This window comes from Manacus candei, unplaced genomic scaffold (genome assembly GCF_025592945.1).
Source record: "Manacus candei isolate 608988 ecotype Guabito, Panama unplaced genomic scaffold, ASM2559294v1 h1tg000049l, whole genome shotgun sequence".
Taxonomy (NCBI): domain Eukaryota; kingdom Metazoa; phylum Chordata; class Aves; order Passeriformes; family Pipridae; genus Manacus; species Manacus candei.
The window spans coordinates 27,905,980-27,919,691 of record NW_026138097.1 but is presented as its reverse complement, the minus strand read 5'-3'; the positions used below and the strand labels follow the sequence as shown (position 1 = coordinate 27,919,691).

At 36.7% G+C, this 13,712-nt stretch overlaps 1 protein-coding gene across 1 annotated transcript in view; it reads right to left on the bottom strand.

Annotated features, from left to right (window-relative positions):
• DNAH5 (dynein axonemal heavy chain 5) overlaps positions 1–12,246 on the bottom strand; it is a 115,147-nt gene extending 102,901 nt beyond the window's left edge. The window contains exons 1-7 of the mRNA XM_051799352.1: positions 12,096–12,246; positions 7,625–7,759; positions 5,186–5,270; positions 2,161–2,324; positions 1,486–1,707; positions 798–935; positions 19–195 (exon numbers count right to left, since the gene is read on the bottom strand). Of these exons, the coding sequence (XP_051655312.1) occupies positions 19–195; positions 798–935; positions 1,486–1,707; positions 2,161–2,324; positions 5,186–5,270; positions 7,625–7,759; positions 12,096–12,173 (999 nt within the window). The 5' untranslated portion in view covers positions 12,174–12,246. The remainder of the gene's footprint in view (positions 1–18; positions 196–797; positions 936–1,485; positions 1,708–2,160; positions 2,325–5,185; positions 5,271–7,624; positions 7,760–12,095) is intronic.
• Between the last annotated feature and the right edge of the window lie 1,466 nt (positions 12,247–13,712).

Below are 13,712 nucleotides of genomic sequence, written 5' to 3'. Positions count from 1 at the left end.
ATAATGTAAAATAAAAACCTTCAGTAGTTTGGATTTAGCAGCAGTGAGTACTCCAAGCACTGCCTTCACATCTGGGCTCTTCAGCTGCTCCACAAGGTAGTCGAATTTTGACAATTTCTTTTTCCAGTAATCAAGCTCTGCTCGTGGTCCAAGGTCATCAGCTTCCTTTCTCACCTGGTCATTTTCTGCAAGAACCTTTCATTATGCAGTAATGTTAGTGAGTGATGTTAAAATTTTTTATCTGCATGGATAGCACAGATTAATTCTATATTTAACTCCCAATATTAACTTCTCCTGATAAATTATCTAACTCTGCCACCACCTCACACGAGACTTAATTTTGCTTGGCCTTTTATTTCCAAGTTGAATAGGAAATACTGTTCCTTGCATTCCAAGAACACTGTTACAGACAACAACATTTTCTGCAAATAACCCACAAAGCATGTTTCAAAGTACAATTGTGACCACTGAGAATAGTGTTCACTCAATTATTGTGTTCCTTTTTCCTTCATTAGATCCACTGGGAACCACTGGTTTTCACTTCAACCACAGGTGATTATCAAAGACAGGGGACTAAGCTTCCAAAGACATGTATGCTCTATTTACTAGTAGATGGAAAAGCTCTCAATAATATTCTCATTGAGAAGCAAAAACACATGAAACATATCAACAGTATTTTAAAATAAAGAGATGGATAACATCTAAATTTGTAGAAAGGTAGCTATAACACCAATAGGATTAAACTCATCTGCCAATATGCAGATGATGTCATATTTCACATTTGTCCAGTGTATCACCTGTTCAATTTGTTTGGTCCATCCATTCATGCAGACTTCTATTTTTTCAAGAGCATCTATGCTGTTAGCAACCATCAGGTAATCTGAAGGTCCTCTTAGAGTTCTCAGATTGTATGTTTCACATTTCTTCAGACTGACCTAAAGCACAAGTTAAAAAAACCCTGAAATGCTGAAATGTTCATGACAAATAATCCAGGAACTTTAAAAAGTAACTGCTTGCTCTACTTGCTGTATCTCACTTCCTTTTCCCAGCTCAAGCTAAATTAAACTGGTTTGAGTCAGAACTACATTCTGGAATCTGGAGAATTCACTCATCTGGAAGCTGTGCTGTCATGCCCTTTCCTTCAAAAAAGCTGAATAGGAATCAACAGTTAAAACAGAAGTTTGTCACACATAAATCATTCTCTGTTTAAGAGCGACCACAGTCATGAAGAGTTAAGAAGTTAGTAGCTCTAAAGAACTGGCCACAGAACAAACAAGAACAGAAGCATCTGCAGAAGTGTTAAAGCCACAGTTCAGAGTATAACAAGTTTCTGATGACAACAAACAAAGGTGTTGTTTTTTTCTCCAGTTTAAATTAAAAAAGCAAATTTAATAAGTAATTTACAACAGCAGTTAATTCAAAAGCTGCAGAGCCAAAGACATTCTACAGTTAGCTCAATTTCTATTTGCCACATGAATATACTACCTTTTCCAACAGACTTTGCTGAGTTCCTGATAGCACACTAACAAACGCTTCAAGGGCATGAAGGAAGTCCTGCTTAATATCGGAAACTTGTTGAGGTTCACCAAGTTCAACCCAGCCACGACCCGTAGTCTGTAAGGCTGGAATGAAGATTTCTGAAATCAACTGCTCGACACTTTTTAATAAGCCATCTCGACCTATATTCATCATATTAAAATTTACTTCCTGTAAAAGAAACACAAGGAGTCTTTCACCAGTAAATACTTGTTTATCTATAATTTACATATATGCTCTCAAAAGTAAAATAATTTTTATATGTTTTTCTAATGGATTTGCTAGAAATTATTTTTCTAATGGATTTGCTAGAAATTATTGAAATTTATCATCTTATTATTTAGGTATTGACTAATTACTCTGTTATTCCGGAGTGTCTTAAATTTTCTTCTTTAGCATTATTTCTTCTTATCAATGATACACTTCAAGTTACTGCCACAAGATAATGTCTTTTTTTCCATTCCACTCCTTTATTGTTCTCTGTTTCATTTAGTCTAATTGTGTCCTTTTGTTCATTCCTCCATGTCAACAGCTGTCAAATTATGTGCTGAGAGCAAATACTCTAAGGTGAAAATGTATCTTAAACAAGATTATGTACAGAGATCATCAGTCACCAACTCTTACCTGATAGATATTCTCAGTTGTTATGGGTTTAGAAAGACTAGATCTAATGAAGAAAATGCACACACCAGTTAAAGCAATTTCTTTTCCCTCCGTCACAAATACTTTAAGTTTCTTCTTCTTTGTCAAATGGGAGTTCATTCCTGTTCCTGGAAGGCCAAAGTGCTCTATAGATTCAAAAAAAAAAAAAAAGAAATACTTAGCCCAGTGATTATTTATTCAAATAAGAAAAGGTTTCTACACAAACAGTTCAGTCGTTATTTGTGCATCTCTGAGTCCCAGTCCCCTGGAGGCACCTCATGAAACTATCCACAGACAGTAGAGAGCATTTGGAGTCTTCACAGCACAGTAAGAACTATTTCATCTAGTGTTGATATTCTCACATCAAAAGCCTTTCATTTCTATTCATTTACTTGTTTTCTATTACTTTTAAGCAAAGGCTCCAAGCTCAAGATCCTCTTACATGGCTCTATCATGCAGTTGCAGATAATGCCCCATTGCTTAAAAATGAAAAAGTAGAGAAAAATCAGGAAATGCAGTAATGTAATTTACCTTAAAGGAGCCATTATCAACTGTCTTTCCTTAAAAACATGTAAACATAAGTCTAACATGGGGGGGAAGAAATAGCATGCTTGTGGAAATAAGGAGAACGAGGCCACACAAAATATCTTGCAGGCACCCTTCATGGAATGACCCTCTGCCTTAGCAGAAGCGTTTGCTGATCCACGTCAGGGACAGAAAACCAGCTTCTATTTGAGATGGCTGTAATAACTGCCCTTGCCAACAAGATGTATGTAACACCACAAAAAATTCACTTAGCTTTCCTGATTAGTAAGCATCACCATAACTTCAATTTTTGCTTTTCCAGCCTGTGAACCACAGCCCTAAACAATCAGCACAAACAATTATTTTGAAAACTCTGTTCCACCTACAAAGGAAAAACATATAGCAAAAGCGGTACACTGTGTTGGTATTACAAGTAACTCTGTACTTGTAGCTGCGGACAAAGGCAGCTTCCAATCCACTCACTTCATCCCACTGTCTTCTCCTTCACAACCATTTCATTGTTTTTCCCCTTGTGTGTATGATCTTTTAGGGAATTTCACTTATTCACCCAGTGCACACATTGCTGAGAATTGTTTGGGGTTTTTTTGTGATTTTTTCTAGCACTTGCCATGTTACCTGCATTTAGCATCACATCCCAAAGACCAAAGGCTACCATAATCATACTGTAGGATATCTGATTGGTTTGAGGGTGGGTGAAGGCAATTCTCATTAGATTTCTATGTTTTGACCCTTGTCTCACACTCTCTCCATCATACTTTCACCACTTCAGCTCAGACATGTTAAAACTGGCTCAGATTTCTAAATTAGCTGCTGAGTTTGTATTTTCGTTTAATTTTATTTCTATGTGCATTTAAACTTTTTTTATTAAAATTGCTTGTATTACATTAAACAGTCTTTTCTTCCCTTTTAGGTATATACATACATATATACTGAAAATACATGAAGTATAAATACATATTTGTACATTCATCTCGGTATATGCTTGCATATGTATAAACACATTTATACAAATATACACAGATATGCTTACAAGGCTCTTCATGTACATCCAGGGTAACCAAGTGGGATGAACTCCCACAAGTCACATGCTTTGAAAGGTCACAAAGGACTTAGTTCCAACAGCAGCAGCACTGGAGGCTCTGGGACAGAAGCCATGGGCAAAGGGAGGATGTCCTTGTCACAGGGGACCTGAGCTGCCTCCAGGGAAGCGAGAAGAAGCGTGATAACACAGGTGCACTGGGGAAAGGGATATGCGCAGAAGACAATTCTGGGATAATAGCTCTTCTACCCACAATGAGGACCTCATGCAGGCATTTCTCATGTAACAGGATCACCTGGATGGATGGTTGTGTGCCAAGAAATACGGATAGCTTCTAGGACCAACTGGTGGTATGATTGGAGGGGAGGGGGCAGAGTATCTATCACTGTTCACCTTGTGTGAAAGTCATCTCTTAACTATCTGTGCTGGTTTAAAAGTTAACCAGCAGGGGGAATGAACCCAACTCAAAGGAGAGATTATAAGTCAGAATAACAATTTATTAAAATAATACAGTAAGTACAATAATACAAACAAACAATTGGTCTCAACCCACAAAAACCCAAATGTGTAACCCAGTACCCTGGGGCCTGAACAAAGTGGTGTTCCTTGGGCCCTGTTTGAGTCCAAAGTAAAGGGAGAGGGGAAGAACCTGCTGGTGGGAGAGCTGCTGCAGTCTGGCCAGAACTGGTGATCGCAGTCCAGTGGTGGTCTAAGTCTGGTTGAGAGCGATGAGATGCAGCCGTCCTCTGGATCCCACGAGTGGGTTGAAAAAATGTTCCAAAACTCCAAGATTATATATCCTCCAGTTCAGGCAGGAATGCTTGGTACTCCCCTCAGGGCGGGGAGTTCACAAAGGGTGTGAGGACAGAAACATCCTTCTATCTCACAGGCCTCTTAACACCTAGTTTATAGCCTGAGGAGTCAGGCTCTATGGGTAGAGGGTGCGAATAGTCTATTGACAACAATAGTCTAGTTTCTGGGAAATGACATGGAATGCTATAGAATACAGTTTTGGGTTACACCCACCATGCTCTATGGGCAGAGGGTGCGAATAGTCTATTGACAACAATAGTCTAGTTTCTGGGAAATGACATGGAAGGCTATAGAATACAGTTTTGGGTTACACCCACCATGATGAACTGATCTCAGCTGTCCTAACTAGGACACTATCAAAAAACTTTTCCCAGCCCCCCAGACAAGATTTGCTGAGCTCACAAGGAAGCACCTTGCTGCTTCATCCTAGCAATATGCAGAAGTGCACTACTAATCTTCAATAATTTCATCAATCTTCATTTCCTGAACAGAGATAGATTCCCCAGTATGACCAAACTTTACTTTATACAATTTATACTGCTTGCTTTTTCCTTGCACATTTGCTCAGCACAACTATAACATATTGCAGGAGAACCTAAGTTGCTTTACCTGTATCCATTACTTCCACCTCTTGATAGTAGAACATCAGATGACGCAGACCTCCAGCGGCCAGGAATCTGTCAATGCGCTCTATCTGTTTGAAAGCATATTGAGAACATAATGCATAGCATTCCCACTATGAAAAGTTTAACTTGCTCAGATTTTTAATAAAGGTCTGACAAATGCTCATCACTTTATCATTATTCAACGCTAAAATTATACCAGGTCCAGTTACTACTCCTCAAAAAATAATTGGGTTGCCTTTTCCTTTAGCGGCACACACCTACTTAATTGAAATGTTTCAATATTTTCATGCTGAACACAATTAAATACAGCCAGGTCATGTTTCAGTTTACTGAAACCACTTACTGGACATGTTGTGCATTATCTCAACCTGAGGGCACAGGACACTTCTTCATTTACTGAAGCACAGTGGCACCTCACTGAAGTACCTCACCACACTGTTCTTACTGCCATTCAGCTAACTAACTCAAAGCAGAAAGCACACAGCTGCAATTATTCTATAACAACTGGACGTGGCACTAGTGCTATAGTTTATTTAACAAGGCAGTGTTCAGCCAAAGGTTGGACTTGAACTTGGAGGTCTTTTCCAATGTTAATGATTCTGTGATTCATATCATAGCAACAGAGGAAGTCTTTATTTGTTTGTATTTTAAGCCTCCGGACAATTTCACTGTTCTCCATGAATTCAAGACTGCCATCAAGCATCATTGAAGCATGTATTAGTAGTGCACTCCACAGATCTCATATATAGGCCATACAGGCTGAGAAAGAAACTTAATTGCTCTATTCTAGTATGCTGATCCAGGTATCAGCATACTTGAAAGTCTAGCCTAATCCATTATTTTTTTAGATCTAGGAGTCACCGTTTCATGTAGTCCCTAACTATATAGCTATCTTCAGCAGAAAAGGCTTCTTCAAGTTCATCTTCAGAAATATTTGCTCATCCCATTTGTGCTTCCTAGTGCAGTAAAAAAGGCTAAAAGATCACCAGCAGCAGGAAGAAAGCTGCAATTATCCCTCTTCCATTAATAACAGGCCTCAGTTTCACTAAGATGACAAACTGTTATTCCAAAAAATCTTGGCTGAGTCCTCCAAGATGAGGTCAAAACAACTATTACATTTTTCTCTTTCCAAGTATAGCAGCTGCCAATATTTTCTTCATCTGACAGCTATTCTCAGGCAATAAAGTTTGCCAAGAAACCCGTTTAGAGACAGAATGCACAAGGGTTGAAACAAATTCTTCTTTCTAACACGTACAACAGTGTTCTGCACAGCTTATTTGCTCATTCACATGGAGTCATGGAAATGTTGCAAGGGACCTCTGGGAGATCTCAAGGTCAGCCTCCTGTATTATCAACAACAGCTCAGGTTATCTAGAGCTGACTCTAGGTTGAGTCTCAAAAACCTCAAGGACTGAAACTCCACAACTGACATAAAGTAACATATTCCCATACTGCATTACACTCCTGGTGAAGAAGAGTCTCTTAATGGTCATTTTGCAAGTTGTGGCTTTGTCTTTGTTCTTATAATCTGCAACCACTGGGAATAGTTCAGCTCTGTCATCTTTATAACTACTCTTCAAGAACTGCACTCAATCTCTTCTTCTCCCTCATCTCATACTCCCCATGCCTTATGTCCCTCTCTGTCTTGGTAGTCTTCTAGTGGATTTTCTTCATTTTCTCAACAATATTAGCACTGATATGGGAATGTATAAATTGGAGGTATGGAGATGGAAAGAGAATACAAAAGAACAAAAAAAAAAACCACAGCCATGTTTTCTTTAGTGTCAGGAAGTAAAATAAGGTCTATGTGCTGTCTAATTACGTAAAAAAAAAAATATATCTTTTCAAATCACATAATGTATCTCGATTGTAATGCTTACCATCAACTTTGATGCATTGTTTCCTCAATACATGAATTTGGAACTGTTTATCTGCTCCATTAGCCCTCATGTAGTCAGTCAGATCACATAATCCATTCTATTTTATCAAGTAGTTTCCACCTATTTCAGTTTGCTAAACTAGACCGCAAACTCGATCACAAATGCCGGTGGTAGCCTTATGGAAACAACAACTTGTAACCTGATGTGGACAGGACTCTTGAATCTATATGTGCTGTACATTCAGCTGGGAGACTTCACACTGTGGTTCCACTATTAAATAGAGTCACAGGTTTTACCATACTATCTGTAACCATTGGAAAGCAGAAACTTTAATCAATTTAAAAATCAATATTTTTACAGTAGATCCTGGAGGTAAGGATGCTTTTGTTCAACTTAATTACAAAATGCTGAAAAATATTTTTTCAGTGAGAAGACTTGAGTAATCTCTGACACAAAGCCTGACAACTACCTCACCAAGTATTTAATGGTAATATCAGTTCTAAAGTACCCTATGAGTTTCACTTTCAAACTCATCAGATTACCTGGTTACCATCAAGAATAGCATCTTCTACTTCTTCTTTATCCAGATTCACACAGGAGGCAACAATATCTAGTAAGTAATCATGCCTGCCATCCAGCCGAGCCCGTTTAGCCTCCCTCTCTTCCTTGATCTTTTGCTGTTACAAAACACAAAGTGGACAATGAAAAAGCCACAATCTATTTTGAAGACAAAAATAAAGAAAGCTTTAAAAGTTATTTTAAAAAGTAAAGGCTATTACATTCTTCCATGCTTGTGATTTATGTTTTTATGGTACTCAAATTAAAATTTCAGAAGCAACTCCGGTTATGATTTTACAGTTGGTTTCTGGTGTTCTATTTTCAGATTTATCACAACATTTCTATCATAAATAATGTTGTACAAAAGACTAATTTGTTGAAGGCTTTGTAGAACAAAAAATGTGTTTTATACATACAGCTGAGTTATTCTGCAAGTTATCTTCAACGCCCTAAATCCTTAGTCTCAGCTTTTCAGTCTAGTCACGTATGATCATCAAGACAGGATTATGACTGATCTTTTTTATTTGTGGAAGATATTGTACCATTCCCTAATAAAGACAGATGCTGCTGGAGGAAGCTAGGGTTTTATACATTATCTCTCTAATATAATGAGAAGTAAAACAAACCACGAGCCTCAAGATACACAAGTGTTTACAAATGTGCTTAACTATAGCTATTATACCATTCTTCAAGCAGTACACCTACTCTCCTAATTAAATTGAATTCCCATATGTAATACGCCTCATTACATTATAGACAAAATAGCCTTCTGGAATAGTTACTGGTATTGTTGTGCTTGTGGATTACAAGATTTAATATCATTTCATTTTCAGAAGAAATTTAGCATTATGTTTCATTGGTGGTAAATTCAATCCTTATTTCCCCAGTGATTATGAAAAACTAGTAGCTCTACAAAGTATGCACAACTGATTTATCCACAAGCTTTTGCAGAGCCAATAGGACTTGCACAATGTACTTCATACTCTTATGTAAATATCTTTCCTACTTTCTGAAGAAATTTTCAAATATTTGGTAAACTTGTAATTACTAGCATGCCTTCATAAATGCTGAATATATTAGAAATATTTTTTCATGTAAAAGACAAACATACAAACCCTTTTCTTTACACAGATATGTCTGAAGAACATAGTAGCAGATTAATTCATACAAGTACTTTATGCTATTTTACCACTCTCATTCCCTAACATCGTCTCCAGTTTCCCAAAAGTGAAGTGTCATCTCAGAATTGGCCTCTCCTGCATGTTTTTAAATATGAGTAGAAATTTTCCTCCTAGTTAGACATGCAAAGAGCAAACATTTTTTGCTGAATCAGCTTCATTCACACTAGGTGATAACACTAGAATCCTCAAAACTGTTGTTTTGGTACTTTGAACACAACTGATAAAGCACCCTTAACAGAAAAAGTACAATCAATACTCTACTGAATAATTTCTATTTAATCCAGCAAAAACCATTTTGTTTTACTTAAACTACAGATAGACTACTTTTTTACTCTGCTTGTGTTTCCAACATAGAACTCCAGATACTTTGCTACACAAGGTATTCATCTTACACTGGTTATTAGTTACCAACTTGACCTATACAGATGCTCATAGCCTCCATTTCTTCTACAAGTTGCACTTATGTAGGCTGAAATCATGAGCACCTTCTTCTCGAACTAAGAAGTCATGACCTGAGGTTTGTTTCCAGTTTTTTAAATGCTTTCTAGTCCTTTAATTGCTGTACCTTGATGTGTATAACAACTATACTAGCTACAGTGTACAGCTGTTTATGCAGCATTAGGCAATATTTGATGTCTAAGTCCAGTAACAAGAGTATTCATTAAAACGTCACAAAACTTTTAAAGTCTAACATAAATTATTTAATGAACCATACCTAAAGAAAACAGGAAAGTATTAACTAAATGCTAAAGCTATAGTTTTTTGAAGATTAAGACATGGACTTGCATTTGCATTGATATGGTGAATTTCTCTATAACTAAAGCAAGTCTCATGCATTTTTTTCCTGATAGTTGCTACAATGCAATTCAAGAACACACCCTGCCTGTCATGCTTCCATACTTTGATAATTTGCCATTTCTACAAACTTCTCTTCCTCCACAAATGAAGTGTTGCTCAATCACAAACTCTCATGTCAGTTGTTGCAGTCATCAGAAGAAACTTCGGCCTCACTTTTAGGGTCATGTTGTCCACAGAAAAGTAGAGGAAACCTAAATTTGGTGCTTTCAGTAACAAGTAATTAATTTAAATATTTAAAAACACTCAAAAGTTAGACTGGAAACTGTCTTCCAGTCTAGCTTCTGAGCTTCCATTTGCATCCTACTTGAAGAATACATTTTTAAGATATTCTTTACTTAGGATTAGGGATCTCAGAGAGTGAATTACAAGGAAACCTTGAGTTTTCTACCTCACATTCTTCCCTTCCCCTCTTTAGCTACACTCACATCTTACTTCAAACCAGCAGAGTCCTCATGGCCTATGAGTTTTCGTATATTTTACATCCTGCAGGATTCAATACAGAAGTACACAGACCTAAACAGCAAAACAGCATCTATAGGAAAAAATTACCCAAGAATAGGCAGTTTTATGAAATTCACAATTTCATAGCACACTGAAAGAGTATGATTTGAAGATGGAAGGATGCTAAAACACACAAGCTATCACTTATGTAGGTAAGAGAGAAATTGCTGCTACATGCAGTAACATGGATGCAAACCCTGAAAAGTATCAGCAGCAATTCTGACCAAGGTCATAATGAAAGTCTCTTTCTAATGTCTCATGATATAGGAGGATCCAGAAGGAGCAGTATTTACAAGAGATAAACACTATCTCACTTAGATATCTGGAGGGATTGCCCAAGTTTTTATATGGCACAGCTTTACCTCAGTTTTCCACTTAAAGAACAGCACAAGTAACACAGTCAAGTTTAGTTTTGGGTTTCTTTTACCACTCTTGGTTATGAAGGTAGGAAAGGTCACATGACACAGTTGCACAATAGATTGCAGGACCAAAGCTAAACTAATTAACTAAAAAGTCCTTTGATGGTTAGTCAAGTTATAACAAGTAGCTTGTTTTATGTTACATAAAACCTTAAAATTCCTAATATCTAAATACCAGCAATTCAGCACAGGAAACTAATTTCAATAGACATCTTCTCCTGAAGCAAGATAAAGAGGAGGTTCCTAAATCCATCTTAACATAACCATAACCATCTAAACCATAACCATCTTACCATCAATCTGAAGCAACAAATGGGAATTAAATTAAATTTTTTTTAAAAGTTTTCAAACTGCTAAAAGAGTATATGTATATATATTTAAGCAGCAGGTACTAAAAGAGCACAAGTCAGAGATTCCAGGGGTCCTTTCTTTGAAACAACAGGCTCAGAAACCAGTTATTGACTATTGCCAATTTCTCCATTACAGACTGTGGTTGCTGATGTGTCTGCAGACACCCTGAATAGAGTTAGCATGAATGTTACTTAGTATGCAAGTCATAACTACACAAGATAAAACTTGTTCTCAACACTATTTATCCACCAAACGACGCATTTTGTTGCCAGAATACTGTGCACTGTTGAATTTAGACATTCTCAAATCAAAGTCTTATGGATAGTTTACTGAGACACTCAATAGTGAAAGAGTCAAAAAGTAAGAATGTTTTACTGTTAATTTACTGTTTTATGCAAAACTTATTTAACCAGTGTGGAATTCATCTGTCTCTCCTTTAACTTGCTAAGACGTTTTATGTTATATAAGCCTTGCTCATGAATTTCCCTGCTAAAGTAAATTGCAAACCATCTTATATCTTTCCAAGCACCTCGAGTTTTTCAACAGACACACACTTTTTTATTTTCTCTTTCCAAAAAAATCCATATCCTAAAAAGTTGGGGCAGTCCCCTTAGCTGACTCTTAAATCTCAAACATCAGAGCTCTGCACATTTGTTATCACATTGCATTAGCTCAGGAACAGATTGTTCACATAACCAGCTTTTTAAATAGTCTAAGGATCTTAATGACTTTTATTTTATTGTTGTTTCTCAATACTAAGCGCTGTCTTCAAAATTCTATTCCCATCTTACAAATATGAGAAGAGTGAAGTGAGACTTCTATTTTCCTTGGTGGCAGAGCCCCCTTCTGTTTTGTTGTCAGATCTAATATCAAACTCTTCATTGTACTAATATAACATTTGTGAAATTATACCATTACCAGACCATTGCAACAATCTGGGCAAGATACAAGTACCACTAGTCAAATGCATAAATATCTCTCAGTGCAAATCTGCCTTTCAAAACAAATTGTGCAACTAACATCATCCACTTACAGCTTTTTTAAAACAGACATTTTTCTACACCCTCCCCCCCACTAAAGTCAAACCTTTATTCAAATTATATAGTTACTAGTCTAGACCTAGTTCAAAATTCAGTTTTTCTTACCTTTATCACTCTGCCAATGCTCCGTTTCCAAAGCTGCTTTCTTCCGGCTCTAAACATTGTACTATTCAGCATAAGCATCAAGTACTGCTTATCAGCAACAAGCCCTAACCAGGGAACAAGCTTCCAGATTCATTATTTTACACTCTTCCCCTAACCTTTTGTTTGTACTTGTTTCATTCCTTTTCCATAGGAACACCAAGATAACTCTGAAAAATAGAGTAAGGACCTAAAAAACCAGCAACTAATAACCTTATCTCTGTCTTTAAAATTCAGTTCTAATGTGCATTCAAATTGCTTGAAAACTAAATTGCACTACTTTAGAAACGAGAGGTCTCTAACCACCAGTTTTTACTGCCTATAGATTAGGCATTGAAAGTTACTGCTACCAACCACAGCGTTGTTAAGGTGATACTGTTTACATACAAACACGGCTGGATACAATTCATCATGCTCAAGGGCAACATAACTATTTGCAGAAGTCAATTTTATGACTGCTTATCTGATTTGTGTTTAGCCTTCTTAAGTAATCCTCATGTCAACAGACATCTTTGTTTCCTTGTCACAGATGACTGTTTAAATATATAGCAACAACAGCCAAGCAACTTTCAAATACCTTTTACCTAGACACTACTAAATTACTGAGTTTTCTATTCATATTTTTTAAACAAGTACATCCAGTCACTTATTTTTCAGTTGTACTATGGTTACTTAATAGAGCAATTTTTCATCAGCAAGGAATGTTAAGTTTTTTCTTCTTAAAATAGCCTTAATATTTCCACTTCAGTGACAGAATATAATCTGATGTCCTCTTGAAAATTCCAAGAAAAAATATTATCCAATATTAGGAACAAGAAAACCAAGATATTTTTATAGCTATTTCTGGTTTAGAATGCCCCTAAATATTTCTGCTTCCACTCATACCAGTGTGAATAATGTCTAAAAATCACTTTACAACATTAATGTTGATAAAAATCGCATGAATAAAACCTATTTTCCCCATGTTATCTGATTTCTCCATACAATTTTCCCCACCTACTACAGTCAAATCCATAATTGCATATAGTGTAAAAGCAAACATCCATAGTTTTCTCTGAAACCTTTACAACATTCTCTTTTAAAATTAAACATGCTATTAGATATTACACAGAGGCTCCCTGGGAAAGTGGTCATGGCACCAAGCCTGACAGAGTTCAAGAAGCATTTGGACAAAACTTTTGGCACATGGTGTGACTCTCGGGTTGTCCTGTGCAGGGCCAGGAGCGGGACTCGATGACCCTGATGGGTCCCTTCCAACTCAGTATATTCTATGATTCTACTCTATGATTCTATGATATTTTGTTAGTGTTACATTGCATAGCTTTGACAACAAGGTTTCTTCTATTACGGGCAATTAGTAGTAGTAGATAGTAGTTAGCTACCATCTAGTGGTTAAACACTGAAAGCGTACATGACTCTTATGCTCTTCTTCACAAGACCACAAAATAGAGTCTATACAAAATTCGGCAATTTAAATTGTCTTTTACAGAGATGATCACTTACAAATCACTTGAAAATCTACACTGAATAGAAGTGGAGGAACTTAAAGAAATGGATATCCTACTCTGCTGCATTCTCCTG